The sequence below is a fragment of the Genypterus blacodes genome, unplaced genomic scaffold (assembly GCF_046128005.1).
Source record: "Genypterus blacodes isolate CSIRO-AG114 ecotype Tasmania unplaced genomic scaffold, CSIRO-AGI_Gbla_v1 ptg000330l_1, whole genome shotgun sequence".
NCBI lineage: Eukaryota > Metazoa > Chordata > Actinopteri > Ophidiiformes > Ophidiidae > Genypterus > Genypterus blacodes.
The window spans coordinates 199675-215000 of record NW_027467115.1 but is presented as its reverse complement, the minus strand read 5'-3'; the positions used below and the strand labels follow the sequence as shown (position 1 = coordinate 215000).

The 15326-nt window shown below is 48.0% G+C and overlaps 1 protein-coding gene across 1 annotated transcript in view; it reads right to left on the bottom strand.

Annotated features, from left to right (window-relative positions):
* Nucleotides 1-15326, bottom strand: part of bcas3 (BCAS3 microtubule associated cell migration factor) — a 207292-nt gene that overhangs the window by 123824 nt on the left and 68142 nt on the right. Inside the window, exons 17-20 of the mRNA XM_076137652.1 lie at nucleotides 8249-8373; nucleotides 7694-7859; nucleotides 7511-7608; nucleotides 823-923 (exon numbers count right to left, since the gene is read on the bottom strand). Coding sequence (XP_075993767.1) covers nucleotides 823-923; nucleotides 7511-7608; nucleotides 7694-7859; nucleotides 8249-8373 — 490 coding nt within the window. The remainder of the gene's footprint in view (nucleotides 1-822; nucleotides 924-7510; nucleotides 7609-7693; nucleotides 7860-8248; nucleotides 8374-15326) is intronic.

Below are 15326 nucleotides of genomic sequence, written 5' to 3'. Positions count from 1 at the left end.
CACTCTTCACATTTCATTATCTTTACTACATGTGCTCTCCTCACAGCTCCGCCCCTCTCTCAGCCCACGGCCCCCCGGGGTGCAAAACCTCCCCAACACCACTGACAGCTTACACTTCCTACATTATGATTCACACACACACACACACACACACACACAGCACAGGATCTTTATCGTGTATGTGTGTGTGTATAAATCTCACAGCTGTGGAAATTAGGCCACAGAATGAGAGAAGAGGATTGTCACTGTGTGTGTGTGTGTGTGTGTGTGTGTGTGTGTGTGTGTGTGTCTCAGCAGCTGTCTGTGTGCTTTTGACAGTAGGGGTGGAGGTCCAGATGTTGTCAGAGCCGGTGGGGGGGCGGAGTCAGGCGGGACAGAGGCAGTAGCTGTGTTAGCACTGAGCCGCCTGCTGCTAAAGTGGAAGTGACACACACCGCCTCTTCTAACTCTACATAGAGGCTTTTTCTGGCGAGTGTCTTTGTCCATTTCTATCCATGTTGCCACCCAAACGTGGTCGTAGGACTCCAGCACGCTCGCTGACTTTAGCGTGGTGCAGATTTAGAGGTAAACACATTTACTGTCAAGCTTTATGAATAGAATGGAGAGGAATCAGGCAGATACATTCATTAGTTTGTTTACTTTAAATTGAGTTCAGTTAGTTGTATCAGTGTGAATAATGAATGAATGAATGATTAAAACACCTACAGAACACTACCAGCTGTAGTAATGTCACTAATAACAGTAGGTGTGTGATCTCACTGATGAGTGACACACACACACACACACACACGTGACTGATGTAGGTGGAGGTGGAGGTCTGACCTGAGAGAGCCACTCCTCGTCTTCCTGCCCGCTGTGGTCTGACGCCAGGCTGTCTGAGGACTCGTGACGTGCCATGGGTCCTGGACTTCCTGGGGGCATCGCTGACACACACACACACACACACACACACACACAAACAAATGAGTACCTGATGGACTGTAGGTCCAACCAAGATGGGTTGGTAAGTTTGGCACACTTTAACATTTGGAGTCCATGTTTTCTCCTGACCCTGATGATCCAAACACACCAGAGAGCCAAAGGAACAGAGCAGAACACACACTCCCACATCAGCATGTAGCATTTAAATCAATCATACACAATGGATCAGACAACTTAAAAGTACATTCCACTCAAAAAACAAGTTTATAAACTTCAAAACCTCATTAGTTTCTCAAACAGGAGTGTGTTCTCATTCCTTTATGCTGTATGAAAGTAAAGTAGATGAAATGCTGTTCAATCAAAAAGCAGCCATTTGAAAACACGACCTTGTTTACCAATCTGGGAACAGAAAACAGAAATAAAGAAATCCTGACCCTACAGCAGATTCTTCTCTAAATGAGTGACATTGAGACTGGTACACATGGAACTAAAAAGGTTTATGTTTGTCATTCTTTCATGTGCGTGTAAGTGTGAGAGAGCAGAAACAAGTGTGCCAGTGTGGTGTGTGTGTGTGTGTGTGTGTGTGTGTGTGTGTGTGTGTGATGAGAGTGTGAGTCAGAGACAGACTGGAGCTCTGGCAGGCCTGAATAAGCAGAATCCGTCCTGACGCTCAGGGACGGACGCTGTTTCACTCTTTAACACAGTAAAGGCTGATAAAGTTGTCCAAGTCTACATCTGGAGCACAAGGAGGCACCAGTGTCTTCATCAGACCAACACACACATATACAAGTGTATACATTGCCCTAGGCATTGTGTGTCAGAAGGAAATATGCAACAAAAAGACACCTCCTACACACACACACACACACACACACACACACACACACACACACATCTAAAATGCTGGACAGTCCTAACGTGTGTTTAGGGTGCACGTCAAGTGTGTGTAGACATGACTGTCATTGAGTATTAGAGAAGGAAACTGACATATATAAATACGTATGTGTGTTTTTATGTCAGTCTTGTGTTGTATGATGTAATCTATATGTGAAACCTTAATCAAGATTATTCTCATCCTTTATGGGTGTTAGAGAAAGTGAGCGAGAGAGAGAGAGAGAGAGGGGAGAGAGAGAGAGAGAGAGAGAGAGAGAGAGAGAGAGAGAGAGAGAGAGAGAGAGAGAGAGAGAGAGAGAGAGAGAGAGAGAGAGAGAGAGGTAACATAGGAGAGAAGAACAAAGCCTGTGTTGTGTTACTTATTAAACAAAATCACAACTCCCTGAAACCCCCCCCCCCCCCCCACACACACTTCACCCCACCCCACACCACCCTCCCTCCCTCCCTCCCTCCCTCCCTCCCCCCTCCCTCCCTCTGACCCTTGGGGCCAATAGCTGTTCCCTAATTAATTATTGATGTTCTGAAGCAGTTGGTGGACGGCTGGCTGGATCAGGTTTCAGGGGGGCTTTCAATGGATAGAACCAGGGCCAGGCTCCGGTGTGGGGAGCTAGTGGTCATCCCATGGGTCAAGCAAAGAGGAGATCCTGTGTGTGTGTGTGTGTGTGTCAGGAGACAGACTGACCCCAGCAGTTACAGGCATATCAGCCCATCTCAGTGTCCAGCTCCAGTCAGCCACTCGGTCTGCTGCTCTTACAGCGCTCATTATTGCCTCTTAAGAGACTCCACGTCAATGCAATTTCACAGAGAGCAAATCTTTTGAGTGCAAACTTATTGCTCCATTCTAAGAAAGGACTCTAAATGTATCGCCTGTATGCTCGAGAGGAATTCCTGCTCAGAGGAGGTCTCTCACTTCAGACGGCAGGAAAAGGACAGCAAATCATCTACATTATAATATTATATATATATATATTTAATATAACTCTATATTTCTGTTATTTTTATATTAAATCAAACGATTTATCTCAGTATTATTCTTATAATCAGAAAACAAGTCAACATTTACTTCATTTTACTTCCTCATTCAGAGTTTTGTCTGAAGCTTCTGATTTAGACTTTTATGCTTATTTCGGTTTTGTATTCAACATTATAACATTAAAGCGGTAAGATTTGAGCTTATCTACTGTAAACTGTGGTGAACATTCAGTAAATACAAGCTGTAAATGTGATCGCGTCATGTAAAAGGACAAACTCACAGGATTCCTTTGTTTACCAAAGCTCCATGAGGCTTCATGGGAGTATGAGAGCAGGAAATATTCTTTATATGCTTTATAACCATGACATGGATGAGTCAAATGAGTCACAATCCCACAATCTAGGTCTGTTCATCTGAGTTAGTGTTGATTTACAACTGAGAAATGAAACTTAAACTCTGTTAGGCTTTAAAACACAAAGTCTGGTGATGGTTGACTTTAATGTAAATAAGCCTACATTATAATACTTACTAATAATCTAACTGTCTTGTTTAAATGTAGGAGACCTCAGTGTGTGTGTGTGTGTGTGTGTGTGTGTGTGTGTGGGGGACTTCCTTCAGCACACATGCAAACACAAAGGGAGGAATCAAAGCACAGAGGAACAGAGTTGTCTGTGTGTGGAGAGTGAACGTCGCCCAGCGGTGAAACTGGCCGCGCTGAAGGCCGGGGAGTCGGCGGCCTGTTAGCCGGGGCAGTGGAGCAGGGAGTCAGAACAAGAACAAAGGCTGGCTAGATATTGATGTAGCCCGACCTCCTGGGGCCCGAGGCCAGGGGCCGGACAGGCTGATCTCCAGGGAGAGATAAGGGCCCGACAATCTGATAGATCTGTGGGCCGGCTGCACACCGGACAGTGCAGAGCCGCCTTGTCTGCTCGCTCATTTCAGTTTTTTTTTCCCCTCCTTTGCCAGACATTTCACTTGCTGGTATCTGCTCCGCTCCACCTGTCTGACTTCTCACTTTCCTCTCTTCTCACTTTCCTGCCCTGAGTAGTGCTCTGGCACAGGTACAGACTCATACCGCTCAGTCATTATGTATCATTCAGGGCTGATTTGACTGGCAGTTCCTTCACTTACCCCGTCCTTCCTCTCTCTCTTTGATTACTAACCCAGTCATGGCGCCACGGTTTCTCTTTACCAAACGCCTTGATGCTCCAAAGTCCTCACCCAGGCCCCTCTCTCTCTCTCTCTCTCTCTCTCTCTCTCTCGGAGCAATTAGATCTATTGATGGGGCGACTGTGGCTGCTCTGTCATGGGCCTCCAACTCCCGAGAGAAGAGGCGAGCCAGCCAGTCAGTCAGTCTCCACAATTAGCACATTATATGACAGGTAGGGAGGGGAGGGGAGGGGAGGGGAGGGGGGAGGGGAGGGCCGGGGCTGAAAAGCTTCGCCATCATCGCCCAGGCTTAAAGGAGCCAACCAGAAATCTAGGTGGTAAATTATTCACTGACATGTTTGCCTGGGAGCGACTCTGCGGTGAGGGGAAGAGGTGTTGGCAAACATCTTGAGAACAGCTAGGTAAACATCAGGCCTTCAAAAAGTCAACCCGTCTAGAATCCAGCAAACAAGACAGGAGACATCTCACACACAGATCCTCCTCCTCCTGCTAGTTTAGGGTGAGGGTGGTTCTAGGAGACTCTGACACCTAGGGGCCCAGACACACACTTCACTAACAGGTTAATGGAGACATTAAGAGAGAGAGAGACGGAGAGCAGCGACCTCCACACACAGGATTCCCCAAACGCTCAAACTTTGGCTTCAGACGGCGGTGATGAGGCCAGATCACGCTACAGCATCTTCTCCTAAACTATTAGAGAGCGAGCGAGGGAGCGAGGGAGCGTGCGCGCTGTGTGTACCGCATGTGTGTGTCTCCCCTCTCTCCTTATCTCTCCCAGGCAGTGCTGTGCAGTGCGGTCTTCTGCAGGCTGAGTGCTGCCAGTAGCTGCTGCAGATGGACAGGTGGAGATAGTGACCATGAAGTGGCGCCACCGCTGCCTTTTATCATCCCGTCCTGGAGGCTCCGGTCTGGCCGTTCCTGCCTGTTCCTCTCCGTTCCTCTCTCCCCCCTTCCCCTCCCCCTTTCTTATTCCTTTCCCTGCATGCTGCATATTTAATCAGCCTGGGTCATCCAATATAGAGCCACGAGACCAGAGAGCATGAAGTGTCAATCAAACGTTGCCACCTTCTTTGCCTTCCATGACCTCAACAGAATCAGATAGGGTTGGACTTTCCTCTGAAGGTTCTTTATACTTTATTCTTTCATTGTATTGTCTTGACTCTTCTACCTGTTCTCTCTCCTCTGTCCTCTCTTCTCTTGGTCATATCAGCTAACCCTAACCCTGCTGATAGGTGTCAGGGTGGTCCATGTTTAGAAACCCGTGCTGACCCTGCTGCTTCCTCTGTGGCGTTCAAACCTCCTCCATGTCTGCATGGATTTCCTCTGGGTGCTCTGGTTTCCCCCCACCATCAAACACACGTGTACTGGGTTAATCACGCCTGCCATTGTTAGTGAGGAGGCAGCAGACTGTAGACCTGGAGTCGCTGGTCCCCCAGTGCTGCACTGTGGCTGCTCACTGCTCACAGGAGGACGGAGGTTAAAGGCAGAAGACGCCATGTGGTCACCTTCACTGTTTGCATGACCACTTGATGAATTTCGGGGCAGAAATGCATCCACAATATGGAGGAGCTTGCCCTTTGACCCTAGCTATCTCTCACACTGATTAAGAGGATTAAACACTGTTTGTATTCATGTATCTTCTCAGTTTCCCCCCACGTTCTTCCTGCTCTATGCTTTAGACAGAATTCATCCTGAGGTCAAATCAGATCTCTCCTGGATCGCTGCGTTGTTACGCTGCCAAGCCCTGGAGAAAAGTGCTGCAGAAGGAGAAGACTGGGAAGAAGACACAGGATGCTGAGAACCAGAGATGAAGGGTGGCACTCCAAGAGAACTGATGTATAGGATGAAGGCCCGAGGGAGAAATGGCACGGGCACAAGAAGTGGGTAGAGCGTTGAACAATTATGATAACCATGTCTTGCCGGTGCATCAGTTCACACCGGTTGGTTGATAGATAGATAGAGGGGGCAGTGCAGTGCAGGGTTGTGTTGTGTGTCTCCTGCTAATTGGATGTAAATGTGAATGCAATGAATCTTTATTATTCTGCGGCTCCTCTGCACACGCTGGCAGACAGAACGGAGGAGTAAACCTGACGCCCATGCCCGTCACTGCAACCTTCCTCATTGCTCTGACACTAGAAGAGACCATTAGCACTAATTTGAGGAAATGTCTGCCCAGTCAGACCTGGAGCAGAGACCAATAGAGAGATTAGGGGGGAAACACAGCCTCCACTTGCCCCAGAGCGCCGGCAAGAGTTAATTACAGATTTCGTTGCGTTGGTAATTATGGAGGGAGCTCAAAGCAGCAGCTTCTTCCAGCGGCTGGATTGATTCCGTCTGGGGCCATCCCTGTGCATGGTCGGCCTTTGAGATGTTTAACTCCAAGTGTTCAGTCTCCCTCTACTTCTGAATAACTCACAGGGACTTTAGGGTGTGAGCTAATTAGTCTGTGTGTGTGTGTGTGTGTGTGTGTGGTGTGTGTTTGCATCCCCAGGCCCTGAAGCAGGCATGGATGGCAAAGGATGACTTTAAGGTTTAGGACTGAATAGAACAAAGTGCAGTGAGGATGTAAAGTCAAGTCAAATGTCAGAGATGCCGTGTATGCCTCTCTTCCTCTTTCAGAGAGGAAAGAGTGTAAGTGCTCTCTTCTCAGCATGTGGCACCAATAAGAGGCTGAACACCGGCTTTCAACAGAATCAACATCGGAACCAAGAGGGAATAGAGGTCAGCCCCCTGACTAATGATTTATAAACACACAAACACACACAGGCTCATGTGAATGTGTGTAAGGCCTGACAGTACAGTGATGTGTGTGTGTGTGTGTGTGTGTGTGTGAACACACACTGGGTCCATCAGTACCTGAAGAGAAATGGAGAAGAGCAGCACAGCATTCTGGGAGCTGGACACCAGAGGTCTTAATAAAAACAAGTTCTAACTCAAACGTGACAGAGGGAGAGGGAGAGCTGGATCTGAACCAAAACAGAGGAGGAGTACACCTCATCCAAACGTACTGGACCCAGATAGAGAGAGAGAGAGAGAGAGAGAGAGAGAGAGTATCATCACAGGCAGCAGCAGCATGATAGCTTATCCTACATGTGAGCCTGCAGTGATCATGATGCACAACATGATCCCAGGTGAGAGGGAGTGAGCGTGGATCCATTCAGATACACAACATTTACACAGGGAACCACCCAACCTGACCCATTTACATCATTTAGGTACAACCTGACTTGATCTACAGTGCCCCCATGAAGAAAAGAACATGTGATCAAGAAACACATACAGTATGAAGCTGACAACTAGAATGCATTTTGTGGGACTGTGTGTTGGCAGACATCTCTAAAAGTGCATGTGCTGCTTTTGTTTATAGAGTTTAAACTACTTCAGCTCAAGTGGACGCATCCAAAACTCAGTCTGAGCCGTCCAGAACAAATGTGTCTCTAACCCATAACACTGTCTCCACCACCAGAGAGAGAGAGAGAGAGAGAGAGAGAGAGAGAGAGAGAGAAGAGAGAGAGAGAGAGAGAGAGAGGGGAGAGAGAGAGAGACACTCACCAGCCAGCAGGTACTGATAGTACTGCACCAGGTCTGAGGCCAGCACCAGTGGGTGGTTGGAGTTGAAGGGCGGCTGCAGCTCATTCCACTGTGGAGTCCTGAGACAAACACACACATCAGTGATGCAGCTGTTTCAGAGACCTTACATGAAGACCAAACAGGAAACAGTGAACACAGGATTACCTGGACAGAGTCCAGCAGGCCCTGGGACAGGAAGTGAGCTCCAAAGGTGTGTCATCGCTTATCTTCTGAGCCGTGCTTATGGGCCGAGGGTCCAGGACATGCTCCACCAAAGTGCCATAGCAACTGATGATGTATAACGACTCCACAACTGACTGTCTGGACTGATCTGTGAGGAGGAGGAGGGAGGCAGAGGGAGGCAGAGGGGTCAGGAAGGAGGTCAGGCTGCCAAACTCATGACTACAAAGGAGTCCTTACTGAGGACTAACTGAAGGGGAAACACAGAAATATTTACAGAGATATTGTCTGAAAAGTCAAGAATGTGGTCTGAATTCTGACATAGATACATTTGGACTTTGCCAAAGCTGTTGTGTGTAGTGTTACACACACACACTTCTGGTTCTTAGAGACCTGAGGCAGCCGCTGCAGCAAAGACAACTACAGTAACTGCACTTCCTGTCACTGTAGTTGAGCTCGTAGCCATGGCCAGCCTGAGTGATGTGTGTGTGTGTGTGTGTGTGTGAGAGAGAGTGACGGCGGCTGAGACCAGAGGCTAACCTTTCTCCCTCTTAATGTTGGGATTGGTGATGAACCAGGAGCGAGAGGAGGCAAAGATGGCGGCCACACAGAACTCTCCTCCGCTGGACTTGCTGGGTGAGATCTGAGGAGGCGGCTTAGCTTTGCTTCAAGGGGAAGAAGAGCAGAAAGTGGAGATAAAGTAAAATAATGTAGCCAGTAACCATAACAACCACAGACAGAGCAGTGATGAGCTGTGATGGGTTTTTAAAAGGAGGTACAGACATGAAGGAAAGGTTAGAAGCAGGGGGACAAAAATTAAACGGCAACATCTGTGAATAAAACAAAATGTAAACAAAGTACTCTGCATGCAAGAAGCAAAGCGAGTGGGACTGGAAGTGCCTGCAAAGCAAAGGAACATCTCAGAAGCAGACAAGGAGAGATACTGTGTCTACTGGACCAAAATATCAAAGAAAACTATTAAAGCAATCCAAACAGTTAAAGACCTTCTCTTTCTCTGGCCTAATACTTAAACAACCACTTTGCTAGAACGTCCTCGCTTCTAAATCAGATAGTATGAGTGACACTTTGTGTGGAAAATAGTAGACGGGCAGTTTACTCCTTACACAACCAAATCTGGGGTGGTAAAGATGGCAGAGGAGACGCAGAGGAGACACAGAGGAGACACAGAGGAGACGCAGACGAGACGCTGACAAAAGCTACGGCCAAAAACGCTGGTGAAGCAAAAGTCTCCTTGCATCGAGAGACGCAGCGTGAGGTTTCTCTTTCTTGACTTTAAAATCTGGCATAACCACACGGTATGTAATCAGAAAGAAGCTCCCTATCTGGCAGCTCCCCAGACAGTATGTAGGGCAGGCAGACAGACAGACAGACAGACAGACAGGCTGCTTATCGAAATGTTTGAGAACAAGCCAACTTTGATTTCCTTTGACTCACACACTGCCGTCCCTCCTGCTACACACAGCTGTCTGCACGGGCTGGGTTGTGTGTTCATGACAGGACGCTGATTGTTGGCTCAGTCCTGCTCTACATGAAGCAGGCGTACAGTGTACTAACTTAAGACACACACACCTCGCGTACACATCTAAAGGATACCTCACAACACCACACACTCCAAAGTGCTTCCTCTGTCTCCATTAATGTTCAGCGCTGGAGAGAAGTTATTGGGAGTTATTGGATTATTCAGCACGTCAGGATCACTCGGGACCAAGCCCACAAAGGAACAGGCAGTCAGCTGCAGTATGGCTCCCCCATATGGAAGTGATCACAGAACAGTAGCCCTGTCTGCTATTATTGTCCAGCTTTATAACCAACCTGGACAGTAAAGCGTGGTCATGGCGGATCAGGCGTGAGGTGGGCTCAGGGGTGGAGGACCCCATGGTGGTGGTACACACTCCCAGAGGGATAGTTAACCTTGACCTAAGGAAACCACACGGCTATGAAAGCAACACGCTCACTTCTGACTGTTCTGACCGGGATCCAATGGGAGGAAAGTGGATCCAGCAGCGGACGGACCAAAGCTTTTCCATCTGACTCCTCTGTACACCGACTGATAGAGATTCAACTGAGGAAAGCTTTTGAACTGTTTCAGATGTTCCTCCCCCGTTTTTTAAGTCAACTTTAAGTAAGAATTGGACATTTAGTGACTCTAAGTTAAGCAGTTTTACTTTTCATTCAATCGGCCACCAAAGCTAAACTGGGAAACAAATAAGAACAGAAAATCTAAGCTCAACTTTTCTGTTTGAATTAAAATTAAGTTTTCTTTTACTATCAAGAAGTTTAAAGGATATATACAAAATAACTTACTTACTTCAGAGCCAATTATGAGTATCATGATTAAAAACATACATAAATAAATAATGCAGATTGATGATGTGACTGGGAAACACACACACACACACACACACACACACACACACACACACACACACACACACACACACACACACACACACACACACACACACACACACACACACACACGCACACGCACAAATAAACGTGAAGGTGGTAAACAAAAGCCAAAGTCAATGAATAGTAAAAGTAGATCAAACTACAATAGAACAACTTTAAACTCCATAATGCCAAGTTAACACCAACCAGATGTGGCCTCTTAACACAGACTCATTACACATCACACTGTTACGCTCTGTACTCCGTCCACTTTGCCGTGTGGAGTGGACTCTGTGTCCAGCAGGTCAGCTAACTTTCAGCACAGTGGGCGGTGAAGGAGGAGCTCTGAGCCCCGGCCTCTCTCTGTTGCTTCCCTGTGAGCTGTCAGCGCCTCATAAATTACTCCCTGGATGCTAGAAGTTGTTGATATCTTTGTTTGCCGAACGCCATGTGAACGAAGGAGGAAGAAAAAGAGTGAAGTGGTGAAGGTAGTGACACAAGCGGCCTCTAGACAGGTTGTGTAGCACGTGTTTATTAGTGTTGGAGCGAGGGGGAAGGGGGAAGGAGCAGAGATCTCCCATAAGCCCCGTCTGAGAAAGGAAGATGGAGGGAGTGATAAAGTGACAGTCAGGATATTGCCTTGGCTCACTCCTGGATGCCCTCTCTTCTGCTGCAAGCTCTTCATCCGGTTTACGCATGTGTTAGTGGATTCAGAGAGTAAAGCACTCAACAAACAGCTCTTGTTAACTCGCCACAAGCAAAGGTCCCTCTGCTCCCTTAGGTCCTCAAAACTCAACGTTCCTGCATCACAATCAGGCAAATAATAAACTAGTTAATAAGAAAGGAACATAATGGATAAATGGATCAAGATGAAACAAGTTGGACTTATAAAATCTAAACTAGTGCAGTAAAAGGAGAGAGAAGAGGAGAAAGGAGGGATCTGCTGGGCACAAGACAGCAAATACAGTAACTTCTGTTCACTGCCCAGGAAAAGGAGGAAGAGTATCCCTGACTACCAGTGTGTGGGAGTTTAGCAGAGGCAGAGTTCCTCTTTGGTGAGGTGTTTAATTGCTGCAGACCCTGGTGTTCTGTCTCTGCAGTTGCTGGAAAAAATGTGAAACCCTCAAAGGCCCTGCGGTTCGCTGGTTTCAATAACCAAGGAAACACAAACCCAGGGGTGAGAGTGAGCGGCTGAAGACTTTGCCACACAGCAACATGTGATGTGTAACGGAAGATATTAGAACCTCCTCATAGATTCATGTTGTCTTTGGGTGGAAATGGAACTGAAACATTAAATCAAGACTGAACATGCTGGCTTAAAAGTGACAAAACGAGGCGCACACACACACACACACACACACACACACACACACACACACACACACACACACACACACACACACACACACACACACACACACACACACACACACAGAGAGGCTGCGGTCATGAGAGCTGATGAGCCTGGGTTTCTCTGTGAAGAGGCCTCAGCCAGGGCTGAGCCAGGGCTGAGCCTGCCAAAAGGACGGCTTGGTTCTGGTCTGGTCTGGCTACAGAGACCACTGAAGTTTATTCATCTGTGTTTTAAATCATCCTCTTCCTCTTGATCTCACTTCAAGTGGCTTGAAAGTGTTGAGGTTTCTGCCCCTGTGATAGAGAGGAAGAGTCCCAGCAGACAGGGGCCTGATGCTGGTTTACATATGGAGGAGAGCAACCACCCCCCACGGCTTCAGAGTGTGTGAGTGTGTGTGTGTGTGTGTGTGTGTGTGCTGGCAAACCCCTAAGTACTAAGTAACGAAAAATGTAACCCAATATGGATAAATGATGTATCCTAGCTTCAGACAGAAGCCGGAGCGTGGGGAGGGGTGTGTGTGTGTGTGTGTGTGTGTGTGTGTGTGTGTGTGTGGGGGGAGATGGATGTCACTAAACAAACGGCAAATGTCATTTTTTCTTCTCCCTCCACAAGATTTCCTTTTGTACCGTTGCCTTTAACCGAGGAGTGGAATCCATTTTCTCTAACTTTAACTCAGTGAAAAGACTCCCGCATGTCATTTCCACTTTTAATTTAACAAATGAGGACTCTTGACTGAGCTAATAGCTTTTCCTCAACGGCATAATTCAATCTGCGACATGAACCATCAAAGTCCCTTCGCATTACAGCGTCCGGGTCCAACATGAGGCGCCTCAGAGGGGGGAGGGAAGTCCGCCCGCTGCCTCCATTTATTTTCAGGTCCCTCTGCAGTAAACAAATATGATGGGGCTCACTTAAGACGGGCCGGTGACAAAGAGACCGGCCTCAGTGCTGCCAATCATCCTGGACCATATGGGTCACTCATATAGGAGAGGGAGAGAGGGAGAGGGAGAGGGAGAGAGAGAGAGAGAGAGAGAGAGAGAGAGAGAGAGAGAGGGAGACAGGGAGAGAGAGTGAGAGTGAGAGTGAGAGTGAGAGAGAGAGAGAGTGAGAGAGAGAGAGAGAGAGAGAGAGAGAGAGAGGGAGACAGGGAGAGAGAGAGAGAGAGAGAAGAGACAAAGTGAGAGGAGTGAGGGAGACAGAGAGAGGGGGAGACAGACAGAGAGACAGGGAGAGAGTGAGAGTGAGAGAGAGAGAGAGAGTGAGAGAGTGAGAGAGAGTGAGAGTGGGAGTGAGAGTGAGAGTGAGAGCGAGAGAGAGTGAGAGAGAGAGAGAGAGAGAGAGAGGGACAAGGTGAGAGTGAGGGAGAGACAGAGAGAGGGGGAGACAGACAGAGAGACAGGGAGAGAGTGAGAGTGAGAGTGAGAGAGAGAGAGAGAGAGAGAGAGAGAGAGAGAGAGAGAGAGAGAGAGAGAGAGAGAGAGAGAGAGAGTAGAGTGAGCCCAAGTTTTGGAGCGGTCACATGAAGGAAACATCCTTCACCGTCACATTTCTTATTTCACAGCTCTTGTAAAGCGGCGGCGGTGGCGGCGGCCTTGAGCCTTGAGCCTGCAGTGAACAGACGAAGCTGTGGAGCCTCAGCCAACAGGACGAGGGCCATGAAATCATCAATGAGAACCCAGGACCTTCTTACCTGCTGTTAGTCTCAACACTATATTTACATTATGAGTCCTGTCAGCTCTGTTCAGCAGCTTTGTCTCAGTTCACTGGGTGAGGATCCATCATGTTCATGTTTCTGTCCTCAGCTGTGTGGAATAAAGAGCAGGAATATGAATCTGAACTCTGAGGAGAGGAGACGGCACTCAATTTCCTGGAAAATTGAACAAAAGATGTCTTTGTTTGTGCGACGTGTGTGTAAACGCTGGGGCGCTCCGAGCCTGGAGAAGAAGACGACGACGGCGGCGGCGGCTGCATAATGCCGAAGGAGAAACTGGCAAATGGGCTGTCAGAGCTCCCGTCTACAGAAACAATATAGCTTTAACTAGCTCCAATCTGAGCGGAAGGCAGTTATTGTGAGGGTCAAGATTCCGATGCTAATGATGTGTACCTTTGAAACGTATACGCTCTGAAATCACTAAGGGCCTGGATGAAGCATGAGGAGGAGGAGGAGGAGGAGGAAGACAGGGAGGGGAAAAGAAAAGCTTCAATTAAAAAGTATGAGTGACTGGCCACAACAAAAGGAGAAACCCAAGACTTGGGGACGGCACCACATGCTATTCATTTACTAAAGTGAATGGAGTGAACAGGGAGGAGCTGGAGAGCAGGGAGCCAGGGAGGGAAAAGTTCAGTCCACTGATCCGCTCAATCATCTCTCCAGAAGTGACTCTGTCAGAACACGGCTTCTTTTAAAAGCTCGGAAGCGTCTGATTTCAGGAGACGGCATTGACAAGAGACGTCCTCAGCTCACGTGTTCCTCCGGGAGGAAGACGCTGTCCCCCTCCACCCTCCAGCCAATCAGGCTGAGGCTGGGGTTAAAATGGAAATACACTCACACTGGTCATGTGAGGAAGAGTACAGATAAGTGAGCACACTTCCGTCCTCTGCAACATGTATGTGAAGGAGAAGAAGAGGCCACACACACACACACGCACGCACGCACACACACACACACACACTGCGGTGAACGGGACCAGAATACGACAAAGCACAACTCAGAGTTTCTTGGCTGCCACACACACACACACACACACACACACAGACACACACACACACACACACACACACAAACACACACACACACAACCAACTGAGAGAAATGTGACCAAAGGGGCAAAAAGCAAATGAGAACATGTGTTTGACACAAAGGAGAGATTCTGGGAAAAACATCATGGAGGGTCTGAGCAGAGCTAAAGAGAAGACAATAAGAGAGAGAGAGAAAGGGAGACAGGGAGGGAGAGAGAGAGAGAGAGAGAGAGAGGGAGAGGGAGAGGGAGAGAGAGAGAGAGAGAGAGAGAGGGAGAGGGAGAGGGAGAGGGAGAGAGAGAGAGAGAGAGAGAGAGAGAGAGAGAGATGTAATTTTCTAGTGGGAGGCTGACAGAAGCCCCTCAGCCCAGTTGTGTTGTGTTGTGTTGTGTTGTGTGTTGTTTCCCCCACGTTTCCACACAAACCAGCGACAGTGAGACCTTCAGCATGCACGTCTTCACTTTAACAACACAAAGATAAGGCACTGATAACAATATGAAACCATAAGTCACAGAGTACGAGATGAACGAGCTCGGTTGAGTTCTGCATCGAGGTAACACAACACATGACATCATCCTCCACCGACACACAACAACAACAACAACAACAACAACAACAGCAACACAAATCTCAAATCAAAGGGTTGCAAAGAAACACAACCGAGAAAGAAAAGAGATGAGTAAATCAGAAACACTCCTCTGTGGGATCTCTGTTTAACCCCTGAGGAGCCACGGCACAAACTCTGTGGAATGTGTTGAGAATACACTCGCAGACAAATGAGGTAAAGATGGCCGCCGACTGCTGCGGCAGAGGAGCGGAGGCATGCTGCCGAAGAAGGAAGGAGCCGGGCAGGGGAGAAGCAAAAACTCACCATGGAGTTTTAATGGCAAAACATCCCGCCCCAAAGAGGTAGGGTCTTCATAAGATGGAGGGGGAGGAGGGGGGAGGAGGGAGGGGGGAGGAGGGGGGGTACAGAGATAAGATGGAAAAACCATTATTAAGCTAGCACACGAGAGCAAACACACTTTTTCATATTACATACTTTGTGACATGTCTGTTTAGGAGCACGACACACACACGCAGGCAGGAAACAGAGCGTCTGTGTGTGAAGAT